Raw genomic sequence first — 18846 nt, forward strand, 5'->3', positions numbered from 1 at the left:
AGGGACTGAGCTGGAGGACGGTGACATTAAACTTGGGAACCTGACTGGGGACAATCTCTGAAATTCGGCACTGGAGCCCTAGCTGAGGATTGGGTTTGAATTGAAGATTTCGGACGAAACTAAGAACGATTTCCACCATCTAATTTAGGATGAGAAAAGTTAAAACTAATTTTTCTCGCTCTCTTGTTCTGCTTATATCTCTTATTATTCTTCTGCTCCTCTATCTGTTGAGCATGGACCATCAGCCTAGACAAGTCCATCTTGCTAACCAACATTACAGTCCTACATTCCTTGACCGCAATATCATTCGCTCCAGACACAAACTTGCTTATCTTAGACTTACTAACTACTACCACGTGAGGAGCATATCTGGATAATTGAGTAAACTATAGAGAATACTCTTTCACCGTCATGTTACCCTGCTTCAGATTAATAAATTCCAAAACCGTTGCTTCCCTCAACTCCTGGGGGAAGAACCTATTGGTAAACTCCTCCTATTCCATGGGCCCGGCATCTGCGGCCCTCCCTGCTTTCTACTATTTGAACAATGAGTGAACCACATGCTAAAACTAATATACAGCTAGCTCGGCACTCTCACTAGCTGTCACCCCCATAATATCGGTGACCTTCTGCACCTGATCCAGAAATTCTTGAGGGTCCTCATCAGACTTAGACCTGGTAAAAGATGGAGGGTTTATTTGGATGAAGTTTCAAATCCTGGTGGCAATAGTATTGGCCATTAGGTTGGCTGGAATGGCAACTGGTCGTTCATTCTAAGCTACCACAGCATGAGCTAGGATGATAAATACTACTCTGAACTCAACATGGGAGATGTATTTGTCCAGAGGATCTGGATGGATGGGCTAGGGTTCTGGCATGCCTTCCATTCCTCTTCCCATTGTCTTCTTTGGAGGCATATTCTATAAATGGAAGAGAAACATGGATTAAGTAGAGAGTTTAACTGGAGCTCATGCTCACTCGCATGACATGAATAATGAAAGAAGGGAAACTGTTCCTAAAACATCTCATAGCCTCCAGTCCATAAGTGTGGCGTGCTACACACCTCTTGACACCCAATTTTTGCTCTCCGTTCCTAAAATTAACGTCTTCAGGCTTCTTGATCATTAAAGGGCACAAAATATAATTTTCACATCTTTTTTATAAATGTTGACAAATTATTGATAATCATTCTTACTTTAGGATTTTTATCAATTTGGTGTCGTATTTTTTTACTTTTTATAATTTATTAATAATCCTCCTTATAATAGAATTTCTATCAATTCATTATCATTTTTAACATTTTACAATTATCTGCACAAGTACACGACATGACATCACATTTTTATAATAATTTTCATATTAAATTATATTTTTTTAATATTTTCAACATTCTTTACATTTTTCATCATTACAAATCAATACCTGCCTTTTGTATATTTTTTACGATCCGCAAATGCTAAGTCGGATAAATTATTTTTACACAGTATAATAATTCAATGTCTTGTCACATCCGACAACGACAACACAATAATGTTTTGCCACATCCGACAATGACCACACAATAATGTCTAGTCACATCTAACAATAACCACGTAATGTCTTGTCACATCCGGCAATGACTACACATAATGTCTTGTCACATCTGACAATGACAACTCAATGACACTACTCTTTGGACAATAACTCTATTCATTGGTCAAAAGGATGAACATCCTTTGGTCAATATCCTAAGGACTAAAGGATGTGCTATTATAAAAAGAGGGGACAACCCTTTATCCATTGGATAATAGGTAGTGCCAAATTTTATTATAAATAGGCAAGGGTGGAAGACAATTTTATTCATCTTTTCTCTCTACACACACATTCTTATACACCTACACATATTCTCTCTCTCTCAAATACATACACAAAAAACACAAGAAAAATCTTTTCTCATTTTTTATTTTCTCTCCCAAAAATACACAAATGCATATGCACACTTTTTAATCACACACACATTATATTTTTATTTCTCCCTTCTCTCAAGAATAAATAAATACACATAAATTTTTTGTTCTTTTTCTCTCTCTCAAACACACAAAAAATAAATATATACACGTAAAAATAAATTAATTTTTGCTCCCTATTTTGGTGAAATTCCACCATTTTTACTAGGGATTATGTTGGTTACATATATATGTATATATATATATATATATATATATATATATATTTCGTAAGTCCTTTTGTTGCTATTCATATTTTCTTACTGTTCATGGCCGAAACTTTGTGTCCTATTGACTTTCTTTTCGTTTTCCCTTTCAATCAATCTTCGTTATATTTTTTAAGGGTTTTGTTGGTTGATATTTTATGGGAATTTATTTTTGTATTTCTTTGTTTATGGATGCTTAATGATGGTTATTGTCACTTTTCCGTGAATGTACACATTTTTCAATCATGTTTGAACTATTTCTATTTTAATTTCATTACTTTGTTACAAAATTAGGAATTTTAGTCTATTTTTGTTATTTTCAATTATTTCATCATGGCTACATCATTTTTATTCTTTAACTTTGACCTTTTTGTCATTCTATTATTCTAATCATTGATAATCATTTGAATTACTATGTACGATTTTGATATGCATTCCTCTGACTATATTAATTTTTTTATCATTTTTTATTATTAATAAATACCATTAATCAATACAATGGTCGATGACATTATCTCTCGGTCAGATACTTAAGGCCACCCCATTACAAAGATGGACTTTATTTTTCTCAAGTTTATTTATTCATATCAAGTATCAAAACAATGGTTGATGAAGAAATTCTCCGTCAATTTTTGAGGCCTTTCCAAATAAAAGACGGAGATTACGTATACAAATACGTACAAAAATAAATAAACTCGGGCGATGACAAAATCTTAAAAATATCATGACAACATGAAGGGTTTTATGATGCGCATCTTGACAAGGCGATTTAGGATTATCGATAAATCGAGACCCCACTTCGTAGTCATTGCGCGTCTAAAACTTAATTTGAGCCCACTTTATAATAAAATTCTATTTTTACATATACGTACACATGATTCCATTTATTTAATGACTATTTGTTTACTTTTAATACTTTCATTAAATATATGTACATGTTCTTGGTAACACATTCTGAGGTGCTATTTGAAAAGGGAGTTCTGACATTTATGTTCATTTTATTTCTCATCTGTATAATTGTAAATAAAGACAAAAAATATAGTGAAAACTTTAGTTTTTGTGGTGCCGGGTGAGGATATTTTTTATATACATAATTCTCACTGCTTTTAGACAAAACTTAGGCCGTTAATACTTACACAAAAGCATTGAGTTAATCAAGTAATTCAGATATTATGTAGCATTTTCTTCTCAAATAAACCTTTACTTAAAAATTACTTGTAAATATTTTCCTTTTCATGGCACATCAAAATACATTTCTTTTCATACATCTCAATATACTTTCATTTCACATACAATTTATATATTTTTATGCATATCTTTTTTATATATTTCTATAAAAATAAACTTTATTTGCATACATATACTTTTACATAGTTTTACATTTACATTTTTTCAAAAGAATTATTTTATACTTAATACACATACCCTTTTACATCATTTAAATATTATACCTCCTCCCTCATTGATAAGTTTAGTCTAGCCGGGTACCACATTTGTGGATCCTGAAGGGTGCCTAACCCCTTCTCTTCGGGATAATTTAAACTCTTTACCTAGAGTCTCAAGAGGTTTTTGTAGACTAAAACATTAATCATACGTATCAACAAATAAATAGGTTTCCTTATTTTTCTTTCAAAATTAGGAGGCGACTCTATACAAAATTTCAATTCTTTTAGAGTCCGTAAGTCATGTTTTATTTAACCTTGGTAAAAATAGGGCATGGAAGAATGACAACTCTGCTGGGGAGAAACAACAGGCTCTAACCATGATAGACTCGATTTTTCAATCGAGGGAGGTATTTTTACATTTTTGCATGCACTTAAATTCTTTGATTTTTTATCTGTTTATTCATAAATTTTACATTATTTGCACAAATTAGTTTTGTTGTCTTATCAATTCTTTGATTCATTACTTGTTCATATACACTTTATTTGTACATTGAAAACTGCTACACATTATTTTTTACTTTATTTAATCATAAATCACAATTCCATCGAGTCTTTGGCTGTACACAATTCACACACCGAACACGCGAGGGGTGTACTACACTCCTCCGAACCTTCTTTGGATTCTTTAGTTTCAGAATTTGTGCATTTAGGTTAGTGTGCCTTTTAACAATTGTTTGGTCCTACTCTCAACCATTTAGGTAAATTCTTAATTTAGAAATCAATCACGTCATATACAAACTCAAAAAATAGATTTGACCTACGTTTTGATGTGATTCTTGTTCTGACAAGCTACGTAGGCAACCCTATATTAGGGTTTGGTCTCTTCACTATTTCAAAATAGTTTCTTCAGTATTCATACTGGGGCAATTTTTCTGAAATAGTTCAAAGATGCTCTCCAAAAAGTCATCAAGAGGGCAAATAAATAATTTCCCAAAGCCAAATCTCAATAACATTAGTGCTTAGCCGGCCTACCTCCAAATCCTCAGCGAATTTTGGTTTGAGAACACCTATCTTCTTCTTTCAGATATCGTAAACCATTAAATTTACGGCGTATCGATCCCAACTATCAAAGCAAGGGTTTAATATTCTTTCATTCATAACAATCTTGCTAGCTGCAGTGAAATAATGCCCTAGCTTCTTCAACGTATGGCCTTCTCAATCTTGTCAACATATTAAAGTAATTTCAAAACTCTCCTCATGCTTTAAACCCTAAACCTTAATGAACTCTAAACCCTCTCAATCATCTGATCGAACTAATTTTGCTGATACAAGTAATTCCTTCCTGATCTTCTTTCACATTACTTTCAAAGATTATCACTACTTTTGTACATTCATACATGCTATATAAAAATCTGTAAATTCACCTAAACTACGTAGACCTGATTCTTTTTTTCATGAGATACGTAGGCAACCCTCATTCGGGTTCGGTCCCATTCTTTTTTCCAAATAAATAAAAATTTAGAATTTTGACTTGGTTGGTACCAACACAGTTGGAGTGTGCATGAGAAAGAACAAATTGGTATGATGGAGAGGATCGAATTCATGGTAAACCATAGATTCCTTTGGTACCTTTTAATCAAACCTGAATAACACTCAAAAATTCTCTTTCATAAATCTAATACAAGAACGAAACCAACCTCATCGTTTCAAGTACATTGTGTGGTAAGCTTTAGACTAGTTCATTGCATTGCATTGTTGATCCAGAACTTGGCCTGAATGCCTGTTGAGGCAAAATTCTAAGTTACACTTAATTTGGGAAAGGATTGTAGGCCTTGCTTAAATAGATTGTGCCTTCCACATCCTACCAAATGACATTGATCCCTAATATTTTCCCCTTTGATCCTGAAACCTTTTCTTTGGAATAACCACATCTGAGCCTATACCTTTTGAGTGCTTACATGCACTATCCCTCTTTGGTCCACCTCCTTGACCGCACTAAGTACGTCTAAGTTTCGAATGAAGATTCAAGATCAAAGCTGCCAAAGGAAAAAGACATATATCCCTAGAAGAACAAAAAGAAAAGACGACTTCAAAGAAAGAAGGAGCAAGAACCCCCACAAAAAAAAAAGATAACTCTGACAAAGGTGGGGAATCATCATCCCCCAAAGAAAAAAAAGGGAAGGAAGATATATTAAAAAGGGGAAAAACTCCAACACAAGATTCAAAAAAAGTCAAAACAAATACAAAACAGGGGGAAAAGAAGCACAATAAAGAAGATCGAGTGTCAAAAGCGCGAATACAGTGCAATACTCATTGAGGAATTAGTCACTTTTATCCTAGATGTCATCCTACCCGACCCCAAGCCTACATTACAAGCCAATAACAAGTCCTACAAGCTCCTACTCTAAGTTTTCTCACATTAGTGGACACTTACACGAAGGCCAAGCCTATGATATCACAATTACATTCATTGAACTTCTTTCTAAGTGTGAGCGTAAATCTCTAAACATCTCCAAATTTAAGAGAGAAACAATACTCAAATAGGTGTGAGAATGAGACCTTTTTTTGGAGACGGAACTTGAAACATAGGAATATGCTTAGTTCAAAATCATTGTTTGAAGCAAGATGAATAAATCTTGTCGATACTTAGGTATGTATGAGGTACCACTCGAAGCTATGGAAGTTACCTTGAAGTCGATCTCGGTTAGCTGGAACAGAGATAGGGGAATTCTTATACACACTACTAATTGTTGGTACCAACTGTTGTCAAGACACAATTATATCTTTTAATTCTTCAATATTTCTTACAAAGAAAATACAAAACAATCTTCTACATTTTTACCTTTCTGCATTCTTACAAAGAAAACACAAATAATGTTCTGCATTTTTACCTTTCAACATTTCTTACAAATAAAACACAAAGGAATCTTCCACGTTTTCATCTTTCAACACATTTTTACAATGAAATTACAAAAAAAACTCTTTCCTTTCAAACCATGCCTTCGCATACATGCGTCACACTTTACGTGCAAGACGCCTATCTCTTAATACCAACAATTGGCCTTTCTCTTTAAGATACAGGCTTTAAACACGGTCATTTTGCTTTTCAATTGTGTGTTCTTAGAGGTTTTTACATTTCCATAGCCCCGCTAGTCGAGTGGCTATCACCTTTTTACAGCCCCGCCAGTTGAGAGACTTTTTACATTCTCATAGCCTCACCAATCAAGAAGTTTTTTTACATTTTCATAGCCTCGCCAGTTGAGAGGTTTTTACATTTCCATAGCCCCGCCAGTCGAGTGGCTATCACCTTTTAACAGGCCCACCAGTGTAGAGGCTATTTACATTTTCATAGCCTAGCCATTCGAATGGCTATTCCCTTTTAAAGCCCCGCTAGTCGAGAGGTTTTTACATTTCTATAGCCCCACTAGTCGAGTGGCTATCACCCTTCAACTGCCCCTCCAGTCGAGAGGCTACTACCTTCCAGCTGTTCCATCAATCGAGAGGCCATTACCTCATTAGTTGATGACCCTAGTCTTTATAAATAATTGAGGACGACCATCACATAGTCTTCGTAGATAATTAGAGACAATAATCAACATCAGTCTCCATAAACAATTGGAGATGTCATCAAGTCTTCGGAAACAATCGAAGATATTATCATTTATCATAGTCTCCGTAAACAATCGAAGAAAACAATCAACACCAGCGTCCGTAGACAATTGGAGGTATTATGCGTCAATTCTTCGTGTACAATCAAAGACATCATCATTTATCATAGTCTTCATAAACAATCGGAGACAATAATCAACTCCAGCCTTCATAGATAATTGGAGGTTTCATGCATCTATTCTCCATAAACAATCGAAGACAATAATCAACACCATCCTCCATAGATAATTGGAGGTATCATGCATCAATTCTTTGTATACAATAGAAGATATCATCATTTATCACAGTGTCCGTAAACAATCGGAGAAAATAATCAACGCCATCCTCCATATACAATTGGAGGTGTCATGCATCAATTCTCCGTAAATAATCAGAGACAACAATCAACACCAGCCTCCATAGGCAATTGGAGGTGTCATGCATCAATTCGTCATATACAATCGAAGACATCATCATTCAAAATCAGTATCCATTGAAAATTAGAGATGTCATGCATTAAGTCTTCGTAGACAATCGAAGACATCTTTTATTCATTAATATAAACCTTCGTAGATAATCAAAGAGACCCGTCATTCATCCTCAAGTTCCCATAGACAATCGAAGACATCATACATCTTTTCAACAAAAAGTACAATTTAGAACAACAACACTTTTTTTAAATCTCATATATCACACACTGGTGCAAATTTTAAGAACCTTATCAAAACTTTCCCATTTCCTCATTTCGAACTATGCTAACATGATTTTCGTGACCTCAAGATATATAGGAAGCTTTGTGCAGAATTCGGTCATTACAACCCCATAATTATTCTTTCTCTTCAGCAAGTACATAATCTTGCATCCCTAGCATCTCACAACTCGATATTGGGCAATTTCAAAAGGAGCATTGAAAATGTGTGAATACTTCTGTTCCCACATAACTCTCCTCTCAATAATCATTTCATATGATCATTCGCCCCTAATAACAAGGAAAGAGATAATCTGCCTATTCTTTTGAACTACACCCGACCTGATCCTCAGTAACTTGAGGTATGTAGGCAACCCTAAATTAGTATTTGGTCGAATTTTTCTATAATTTTTTTTTATTTTAGTCGAGCAAAATTGGCTACACGTCAACGTTTTCGTTTGAAGACTTCTACATCGTCCTCAAACGAAAAAGGGGTAACTGTTGACACCCAATTTTTGCTCTCTGTTCCTAAAATTAACCTCTTCAAGCTTCTTGATCATTAAAGGGCACAAAATATAATTTTCACATCTTTTTTATAATTGTTGACAAATTATTGATAATCATCCTTATTTTATGATTTTTATCAATTTTTTGTCATATTTTTTACTTCTCATAATTTATCAATAATCCTCCTTATAATAAGATTTCTATCAATTCATTATCGTTTTTAATATTTTACAATTATCTGCACACATACACGACATGACATTACATTTTCATACTATTTTTTATATTAAATTATATATTTTTTAATATTTTCAACATTCTTTACTTTTTTCATAATTATAAATCAATACCTGCATTTTGTACATTTTTTACGATCCGAAAATGCTAAGTCAGATCAATTATTTTTACACAGTATAATAATTCAATGTCTTGTCGCAACCGACAACAATCACACAATAATGTCTTGCCACATCTGACAACGACCACACAATAATGTCTTGTCACATCCGACATTAACCACATAATGTCTTGTCACATACGGCAATGACTATACATAATATCTTGTCATATCTGACAATGACAACTCAATGACTCTACTCTTTGGACAATAACTCTATCCATTGGTCAAAAGGATGAACATCCTTTCGTCAATATCCTAAGGACTAAAGGATGTGCTATTATAAAAAGAGGGGACACCCCTTTAACCATTGGATAATAGAGAGTGCCCAATTTTATTATAAATAGGCAAGGGTGGAAGATAATTTTATTCATCTTTTTCTTCTACACACACATTTTCATACACCCATACATATTTTCTCTCTCCCTCTCTCTCTCTCTCTCTCTTTCAAATACATACACAAAAAACACAAGAAAAATCTTTCTTCATTTTTTATTTTGTCTCCCAAAAATACACAGATGCATATGCACATTTTTTAATCACACACATTATATTCTTCTTTCTCCTTCTCTCAAGAATAAACAAATACACATAAATTTTTTCTTCTTTTTCTCTCTCTCAGACACACAAAAAATACACATATACACATAAAAATAAATTAAATTTTTGTTCCCTATTTTGGTGAAGTTCCACCATTTTTACTAGGGATTATGTTGGTTACATATATATATATATATATATATATATATATATACACACATACACACACACACACTCACACATATATATATTTCTTAAGTGTTGTTGTTGCTATTCATATTTTCTTACTGTTCATGGCCGAAACTTTGTGTCCTAGTGACTTTCTTTCCGTTTTCCGTTTCCATCAATCTTCGTTATATTTTTTAAGGGTTTTGTTGGTTGATATTATATGTGAATTTTTTTTTGTATTTCTTTGTTTATGGATGCTTAATGATGGTTATTGTCACTTCTCCGTGAATGTTCACATTTTTCAATCATGTTTGAACTATTTCTATTTTAATTCCATTACTTTGTTACACAATTAGGAATTTTACTCTATTTTTTGTTATTTTCAATTACTTCGTCATGGCTACATCATTTTTATTCATTAACTTTGACCTTTTTGTCATTCTATTATTCTAATCATTGATAATCGTTTGAATTACTATGCATGATTTTGATATGCGTTCAGTGACTTTGTTAATTTTTCATCATTTTTTATTATTATTAAATACCATTAATCAATTCAATGGTCGATGACATTATCTCTCGATCAGATACTTGAGTCCACCCTATTACAAAGACGAACTTTATTTTTCTCAATTTTTTTTATTCATATCAAGTATCAATACAATGGTCGATGAAGAAATTATCCATAAATTTTTGAGGCCTTTCAAAATAAAATATGGAGATTACGTATACAAATACGTACAAAAATAAATAAACTCGGGCGATGATGAAATCTTAAAAATATCACGACAACACGAAGGGTTTTATGATACGTATCTTGACAAGACGATTTAGGATGGCTGATAAATCGAGACCCCACTTCGTAGCCATTGCGCGTCTAAAAATTAATCTGAGCCCACTTTATAATAAAATTCTATTTTTACATATACGTGCACATGATTTCATTTATTTAATGTCTATTTGTTTATTTTTAATACTTTCATTAAATATTTGTACATGTTCTGGGTAACACATTCCGAGGTGCTATTTGAAAAGGGAGTCCTGACAAAACTTAGGCCGTTAATACTTACACAAAAGCATTGAGTTAATCAAGTAATTCAAATATTATGTAGTCTTGTCTTCTCAAATCAACCTTTACTTTTCTCCGTAATTTTAATCAAATAAAAAAAAATTCCTTGTAAATATTTTCCTTTTCATGGCACATCAAAATACATTTCTTTTCATACATCTCAATATACTTTCTTTTTACATACAATTTATATATTTTTATGCATATCTTTTTTACATATCTTTATAACAATAAATTTTATTTGTATACATTTACTTTTTCATAGTTCTACATTTACATTTTTCAAAAGAATTATTTTATACTTAATACACATACCCTTTTACATCATTTAAATATCATACCGCCTCCCTCATTGATAAGTTTAGTCTAGCCAGGTACCACATTTGTGGATCCTGAAGGGTTCCTAACCCCCTCTCTTCAGGATAATTTGATCTCTTACCTAGAGTCTCAATAGGTTTTCGCAGACTAAAACATTAATTAGACATATCAACAAATAAATAGGTTTCCTTATTTTTATTTAAAAATTAGGTGGTGACTCTATATAAAATTTTAATTTTTTTAGAGTCCGTAAGTCATGTTTTGTTTAACCTTGGTAAAATTAGGGCATGACAACACCCATGCACAAGACTCTACTAGATGTGAATTTCAGACATCCTAGGACTCTGTTGAACCTTAGGCTCTGATACCAAATTTGTAATGACCTGAGTCTGTACCCCAGATGCTACACAATGATATAATCCCGAAGGACCACTAGCTAACCCATGCTTGATACCTGCTATGAGCACTGAATAATTGTAATGCCGTAATCATAATATAACTAGAATAAATGCAAAAAATTGCAATAAGGTCCAAATATGGAAATAATACTGTATACTAAAATCTGAATACTGAAAAAGAACTGTCTAAAAATACTCTAGTCTGAAAAGCCTCTAAACTGTCTGAACTGTGGAGTTGATGGGATAGGTCCCCAACTAACTCTGACTACTAACATAAACTGAAATATTGAAAATAACAAGCATGTCCTCAATCTATGAGGACTCACCACTACTCTGAATGCTGAGAATCAGAATCGCTAAGGATGCTTTGAAACTTATGCGTCTGAACCTATGATATAAGACATCATAGCACAAAGAAAAAAATGCGTCAGTACTTTGAATATACTGGTATGTTTAGTAAGGTAGGTTGAAATGCATGGGTTCATATGCATGAATAATATTAACAAAATAACATGAGTATGACTAAATAAAAGTACATGCATGATTACGTAAACTATAATTGAATCGTGATAACACTGAATTCTGAGTCTGAATACTAATTTTCTAACATCTGAATTACTGACACTTATTTCTGATATATGAATGACTGTATCTGATAGTCCTGAATTCTGTGGAACTATATTGAGTTCAGTACTGATGTTGAGTAACTATATTTGATAGTCCTGAATCTGTAGAACTGAACTGAGTTTTATTTTAAGACTGAGATTGAAATTGTGGGAGGTAATCGTCTAACCAACATACCTCTCTCTAAATGAATTGGGGTCCAACCTATAACCCCAGTTGGAAGGTTGTCAGTACCGTGCCACGAGTAAAGACAACTGGAGAGATACCCTCATCTGGTAGGTGCTTTAATGAAAATGGTGGAACCCTCAATTGACAGGTTAAAACATCTCATCAACCCTCATCTGGCAGGTTTGATTCTTAACCTACGCTGGCTACGTAGTTCTAGAACACAAGAATTACTTCTAAGGATCACACCCTCTACTGGCAGGTGAGTCCCCATACTTGGGTTCGCTTGGTGCTGAATCCTAATCCCAACTGAATAGACATTGAGTTGATTTTCCTAGTTCATACTAGGCTTGACTATACTATTACTGATCGTACTGTTTAATTGAATTAGACTGAGCTTACTGAGTTTCATTGACTGACAAAATAATACTGAATTCTGCTAACTGACTGATTTTACTAAATTTTCCTAAGTTCTGTAAATGACAATGGCTCTAGGTATACAACTAAATTATTGGGTATTAAATACCCCCAAGGCTCGATAGCATAAAAGTAAAGCTAGCATATGTCTTGAAAGCATAACAATGGACATATGTTCAGAATTACTTGCTAAGGCATCTCATCAAACACTTGGAAATATTGAACTTGTACATGTATAGGAATGCATACTAAAATCATATAAGCACACTAAACAATTCACATAGGTATGCGAATGATCACATTCAAAGCATAGTTTTACATAGGAGTCATTTTAAACATGTAGTTCTAGCATGAACTCATCATAAGATCATTTATGGATCATAAGGAACAATTTATTCACTTAAGCATTTTGAAAAACACATGAGAGGCATAACCTTATGCTTGGGCATGAATAATCAATCAATTCATCATGGCAACATTAGTCAATTCAATTTCAAAGACTTAAACCCACATGCTAATATTAATTCCTGAACTATATTAAATATCTTATCTTGGAAATCATTCAACATTGTCAAAATGAGTGCAATACAACCCACAACACAGAAATCATGATTCAAGATTTAAAAAGGGGTTTCTTGAACTCCAAGGGTGAAAGGGGCCCTTGGATGAACACTTCACATACCTTAGTGGCTGAATTCTAAGAAATTGATGGTGAGTTCTTGAGTTCTTGATTTAAAATTGAACCTCATAAGGTTTTATTCTTGAGTGTTTGGAGAAGAATGAGTCTAATTTGCTAATTTGAGGGCTAAATCTCTTGTTATGGGGGCTGAAGGGCATGGGAAAAGACCCAATTACCCCCAGAGAGCGACTTTTTAATGACTGAAAATTGAACCATCGATGCACAGGATGATGCGTTGCATTATTGGCATAGACACGATAGCCAATGCACCACGATGAGTCCACGCCGGTTCAATGGAATTTGCACTAAAGCTGGGAAAAATCATCTATTGATGCGATGGTCGATGCGATGCATAAAGATCGCTCTGACCCTCTATTTAGGGCACTTAAACATGGTCTAAACGAGGTTTAAAAAATATGAAACTTGTCCAGAATCACCTATTGACCTCCCTTATCATGAATTAACTCAAATATCAATATTAGATTGGCGTAAAGGTCTCAAAATAAGATTGTCAAATTTTGGAGGCTAAAATGACACTAAGTCTTAACTTAGCTAAAACTTTCTAAGTGTGGGACCCCTTAATAAGCTTAAAGGACTGAATTAAGCTAAGAAATTTTGCGGGGTCTTACAGACTGGTTGACAATAATACTACTACTAATACTAATATTAATAATGATAATAATAATGGTAGTAATAATAATTAGGTTATATTTTTTCTTGTAGCATATGTATTTTCTTTTTTTATATCTAATCTACCCAAGGGTATATTTTTTTATTTTTTATATTTGTATATAATGGATTCAAAAATCTATGTTTGGTCGACTTTGAATTTTTAATTCTTATTTAATATTTATTTTTCATCCTGTCTATTCCTTATTCTCAACTTGTCGATGGTTGGAGGTAGAGATTGAGTGTTTATAGCAACGGATGAACCATATGCTGCAACAGATGATTAATTTATTACGACAAATGGATCATATGTTGGAATAGACAGTTATTAATAGAAAAAAGTTATTTTTATTGAGAGGGAGAAAAGTCATGACTTTTTGATTTTTTAATATGAAAACTGATTCGTAAATAAATAATAAGGAAATAAATGATAAACATAATTTATAACCATGAAAGAATGGTTTTTTAATTTTAATAACTGATCGTGACTTTTCACCATTTTTATTTTTAAATATATTTTTTAAATAATAAAAAAGTTACAATATTAGATTAATTAAGGTATATGATTATTGTTAATAAAAAAGGTGAACTGTCGTGACCTTTTGCTAACATATTCAAAACAGCTGATGCATCAAATTCACCATCTGTTGCAACTGATGAATCAGCTGTTAGAAGAAATAAAAAAACTCCTACAATAGATGGTTGATTTATTACAACAAATGGTATATCTTTTGCCATAGATAGGTTATCTAATGCAACAAATATATAATTTGTTGCCACAACTCAATAAAAATGGTTATTATTGGAGAAGAATGATGAGGGAGTTGCTTTATTAGATTTTTTGAGGGCCTTTAGGTTGGCAGTAGTGAATTCGAGCTTTTCGAAGAAGGAGGATCACCTGGTCACCTTCCGAAGTGCATAGCTAAGATGCAAATTGAGTTTGTGCTGCTTCAAAAGAGGGATAGGGTGTTGTGCAAGGACTGTAAAGTCATCTCGAGTGAGAATATTTCATCCTAGCACAGGCTTTTGGTGATGGAGTTGGGCTTAATAAAGGATAGGAAGAGGAAAAAAGGGGAGGGATATCCTAGAATTAAGTAGGGGGCTTGACTCTGATTAGTGCATTGTAGATAAGGGAGAAGGTGGCGGAGATGGAGGTGTGGGAATGTAGGGGATACGTGGATGGTATGTGGGATAGGGCTGCTAGGTGTATCAGAGAGACAGCTAGAAAGGTTTTGGGTGTCTCGAGGGGCCGAGCTGGTTAACAACAGGGAGATTGGTGGAGGAATGAAGAAGTAAAGAAGAAAGTGGAGACTAAGAAGAGGGCGTATGCTAAGTTGGTTGAAAGTATGGATGAAGAGGATAATCGGGCTAGTAGGGAAGAGTACAAGTTATTTAGGAAAAAGGTTAAGTTAGCAGTTACGACTGCTAAGACGACATATTTTGAGAGCTTGTATATGGGGTTGGAGGAGCGAGGTGGGGAAAAAAGGTTGTATAGGCTTGCTAAGGTACGGGAGAGAAAGGGTCGTGACTTAGACCAAGTAAAGTACATTAAGAGGAAGGATAGAAGTGTGATGGTGGAGGACGCTCATATTAAGAAAAGATGGCAGTCGTATCTTCATAGACTTTTCAATAATGAGGGGGACATGGACATTTTGCTAGGGGAGCTGGAGCACCTAGAGAGGCCTATTCGTAGAATGTGGAAGGGTAGGGCGTTAGGGCCAGACGAGATCCCTGTGGACTTTTGGAAGTTTGCTGGTAGGGCTGGTTTAAGGTGGTTGACCAAATTATTTAATGGCATTTTCAAAACTGCAAAAATGCCTGAGGCGTGGAAGTGGAGCACCATAATTCCTCTATATAAAAATAAGGGTGACATCCAGAGTTGCAACAACTACAGTGGTATTAAGTTGTTGAGTCATACTATAAGGATTTAGGAGAGAGTGGTAGAGCGGCGGTTAAGGAAGATAGTGTCTATTTTGGAGAACCCGTTTGGCTTGATGCCCGTCTCTCGACGATGTAGGCAATGGACCTGGTGAGGAGATTGGTGGAGCAGTATAGAGAAAGGAACAAGGATCTTTACATGGTATTTATCGACTTGGAGAAGGCATACACAAAGTTCCTAGGAAGGGTGTTTGGAGATTCTTGGAGGTGAGTGGGGTCTTGGTGTCTTACATCAGATCGATTAAGGACATGTATGAAGGATCTAAGACCCAGGTGAGGATGGTGGGAAGAGATTCTGAGCATTTTTTGGTCTTGACAGAGTTGCATCAGGGATCGACTCTTAGCCCTTTTCTGTTTGCTTTGGTGATGGGATGTTTTAACGTGGCATATTCAAGGTGAGGTGCCTTGGTGCATGCTTTTTGCAGATGATGTAGTTTTTATTGATGAGACGCGGGGAGGTGTGAATGATTAATCAGAGGTTTGGAGACAAACACTTGAGTCTAAAGGGTTCAGGTTGAGTAGGAGCAAGACAGAGTTTATGGAATGCAAGTTTAATGACTTGAGGCAGGAAGACGAGTTGGTAGTTAGGTTGGACTCTCAGGTGCTATGTAGGAGGGATAGTTTTAAGTATCTCAGATCCTTTATTTAGGGAAATGGTGAGATTAATGAGGATATCCCTCACCAGATTGGGGCAGGTTGGATGAAGTAGAGGCTAGCCTCGGGAGTGTTGTGTGATAAGAAAGTGCCACTCAAACTTAAAGAAAATTTTTATAAAGTGGCAATTCGTCTGTCCATGTTATATGGAGCGGAGTGTTGAACAGTAAAGAACTCCCATATCAAAAAATTAAAGGTGATGGAAATGCAGATGTTGCGTTGGATGTGTGGGCTTACTAGGAGTGATAAGGTTAGGAATGAGATTATTCGGGAGAAGGTTGGAGTGGCTTCGGTGGAGGACAAGATTTGGGAAGTTCGATTTAGATGCTTCGGGCATGTGAGTAGGAGGGGCACAGATGCCCCAGTTCGTAGGTATGAGAGACTGACTTTTGATGGTTTGAGGCAGGGTAGGGGTAAGGGTAGGCCGAAGAACTATTAGAGGGAAGTGATTAGATAGGACATAGAGCAGTTACAGCTTACGGAGGACATGACCCTAGATAGGAAGGTGTGGATGACGCGGATAAGAGTAGAAGATTAGTTCCTGCGGGTGGGCCATAGTCGGAAGCTAGGAGAGCTTTGGGGTAGGGGTATGGTGGTTGAGGGTGCCTTTGGTTTGTTAGTATAGGGTTATATTGTGTGGGTGCCTTATTTTTATTGTTCCAACGTGTTTCGTGCTTTATTATGAATTTACTTATTATTCTTTGTCCTGAGCTGGGGGTCTATCGGAAACAGCCTTGCTACCTCTCCGGAGGTAGTGGTATGGACTGCGTACAGTTTACTCTCCCCAGATCCCACTGTGCGGGAATACACTGGGTTTGTTGTTGTTTGTTGTTGTTGTATTTTATTAAAGAAACAGTTATTGAAAAGGTGAGAAGTCTTCAATTTCTAATTGAGAAAAAAGTTATTTAAATTTAAGAACTAATTAATAATAATAAGCTGAAAAGTCATGACTTGTCACAATAATAAAAAACGCACTAACTTGATTTAATTAACTCATTTCTTTTCACATAAAACAATAAGGAAATAAAATCTATTGTCACAACTCAATAAAAATGGTTATTGGAAATAACTTATTAATAATAATAAACTGAAAAGTCATGATTATCACAATAATCAAAAAGTCAGTCAGCAACTTGATTTAATTAAGTCATAACTTTTCACAGCAATAAAGAAGTCACCAGTTTGTATGTAATTAATAAATGGAGGTGAACAGTAGTGCCTTTTTGCATAACTCTTTCAAATTCAATCCTCTATAAATAGGCTCCTCTTTCCTCACTCATTCATTCTACTACACTTTATTTAATTTTTGTATCTTGACTTTTATATTATACCTTCAACCACTTTCTCTTCCCTGACTCAGGTAGTTTTTCAATTTCTTTTTGTGTAATATACCCAATTGGTAGTATACATTGTATTACATTCAAATTCTTTTCTTTACTTTTATTTTTACGTTTTTGTCAATTCTTATGTGTTCTAGATATGACTGATCCAGTATGAGACGTTGCTTTTCTGTAAAACGCCGTGCGGGAACTTCGAAGGAAGGTTCATGACTTACAATTAGAGTTGGGCGCTGTGAAAGTAAGGATGCTCCGGGAGATCTGCAGGCTGAGGAGGGCGCTGCTGCTGCCAGTTGAGGATTGGAAGGCTTACAATAATAATAATAGTGATGATAATAATAATAATTATATTATTATTTTCTTTTAGCCTATGTATTTTTATTTGTTTCTGTTTAATAAAAAAATTTATGTTTGATCGACCTTGACATTTTAATTCTTATTTAGTTTTCATGATGTCTTTCTTTTTCTCGACAAACATGTTGACAATTAAGGAATAATTTCAATCTAGTAGCAATAGCAAAAGTTGAAACATGTTTCTTATCTGTTGGGTTTGTGGTAGGAGCTTATTGTGTTATTTCAAATAGATTACTCGTCTATTGTAACAGAATAATTCTCTGTTGCAATAGATAAATAGTCTATTGCAATATATAAACATTCTGTTGCAACAAATTACTCGTCTATTACAATAGTTGAGTAATATGTTACAACAAGATAACTAGTTTGCTATAGTAGATAACTCTCCTGTTGCAACAAATTACTCATCTGTTCGATTCATGTTACGGGCAATATAGGACCATAAATATGAATCCAACATATGAGTCTTCTGTTGCAACAAAGTATTTATTTGTTGCAATAGATTGAGTGATCTGTTTAAATTGTGGGCTCTTATGTTGTATTCATGAACGGGTTCAATCCATTGTTGAAAAAACAATAGTATTAGTGTACCCAGATGACAAATTCAATTAAAAATTTATTCCCTCTGTTTCCCGTTATATTAACTAGCATTTGGATCAAAGTGTAAATTTAAAAACTTGTGGGTTATTTTCAAATTTCC

At 34.4% G+C, this 18846-nt stretch overlaps 1 protein-coding gene across 1 annotated transcript; it reads left to right on the plus strand.

The window, feature by feature from the left end:
* The first annotated feature begins 15209 nt into the window (after positions 1-15209).
* Positions 15210-18005, plus strand: LOC107846619. The gene is made up of 3 exons (XM_047400117.1): positions 15210-15686; positions 15881-16008; positions 17948-18005. Exons 1-3 carry the CDS (start codon positions 15210-15212, stop codon positions 18003-18005), a joined length of 663 nt encoding a protein of 220 aa, XP_047256073.1.
* The last annotated feature ends 841 nt before the right edge of the window (positions 18006-18846 follow it).

The sequence above is a fragment of the Capsicum annuum genome, chromosome 11 (assembly GCF_002878395.1).
Source record: "Capsicum annuum cultivar UCD-10X-F1 chromosome 11, UCD10Xv1.1, whole genome shotgun sequence".
NCBI lineage: Eukaryota > Viridiplantae > Streptophyta > Magnoliopsida > Solanales > Solanaceae > Capsicum > Capsicum annuum.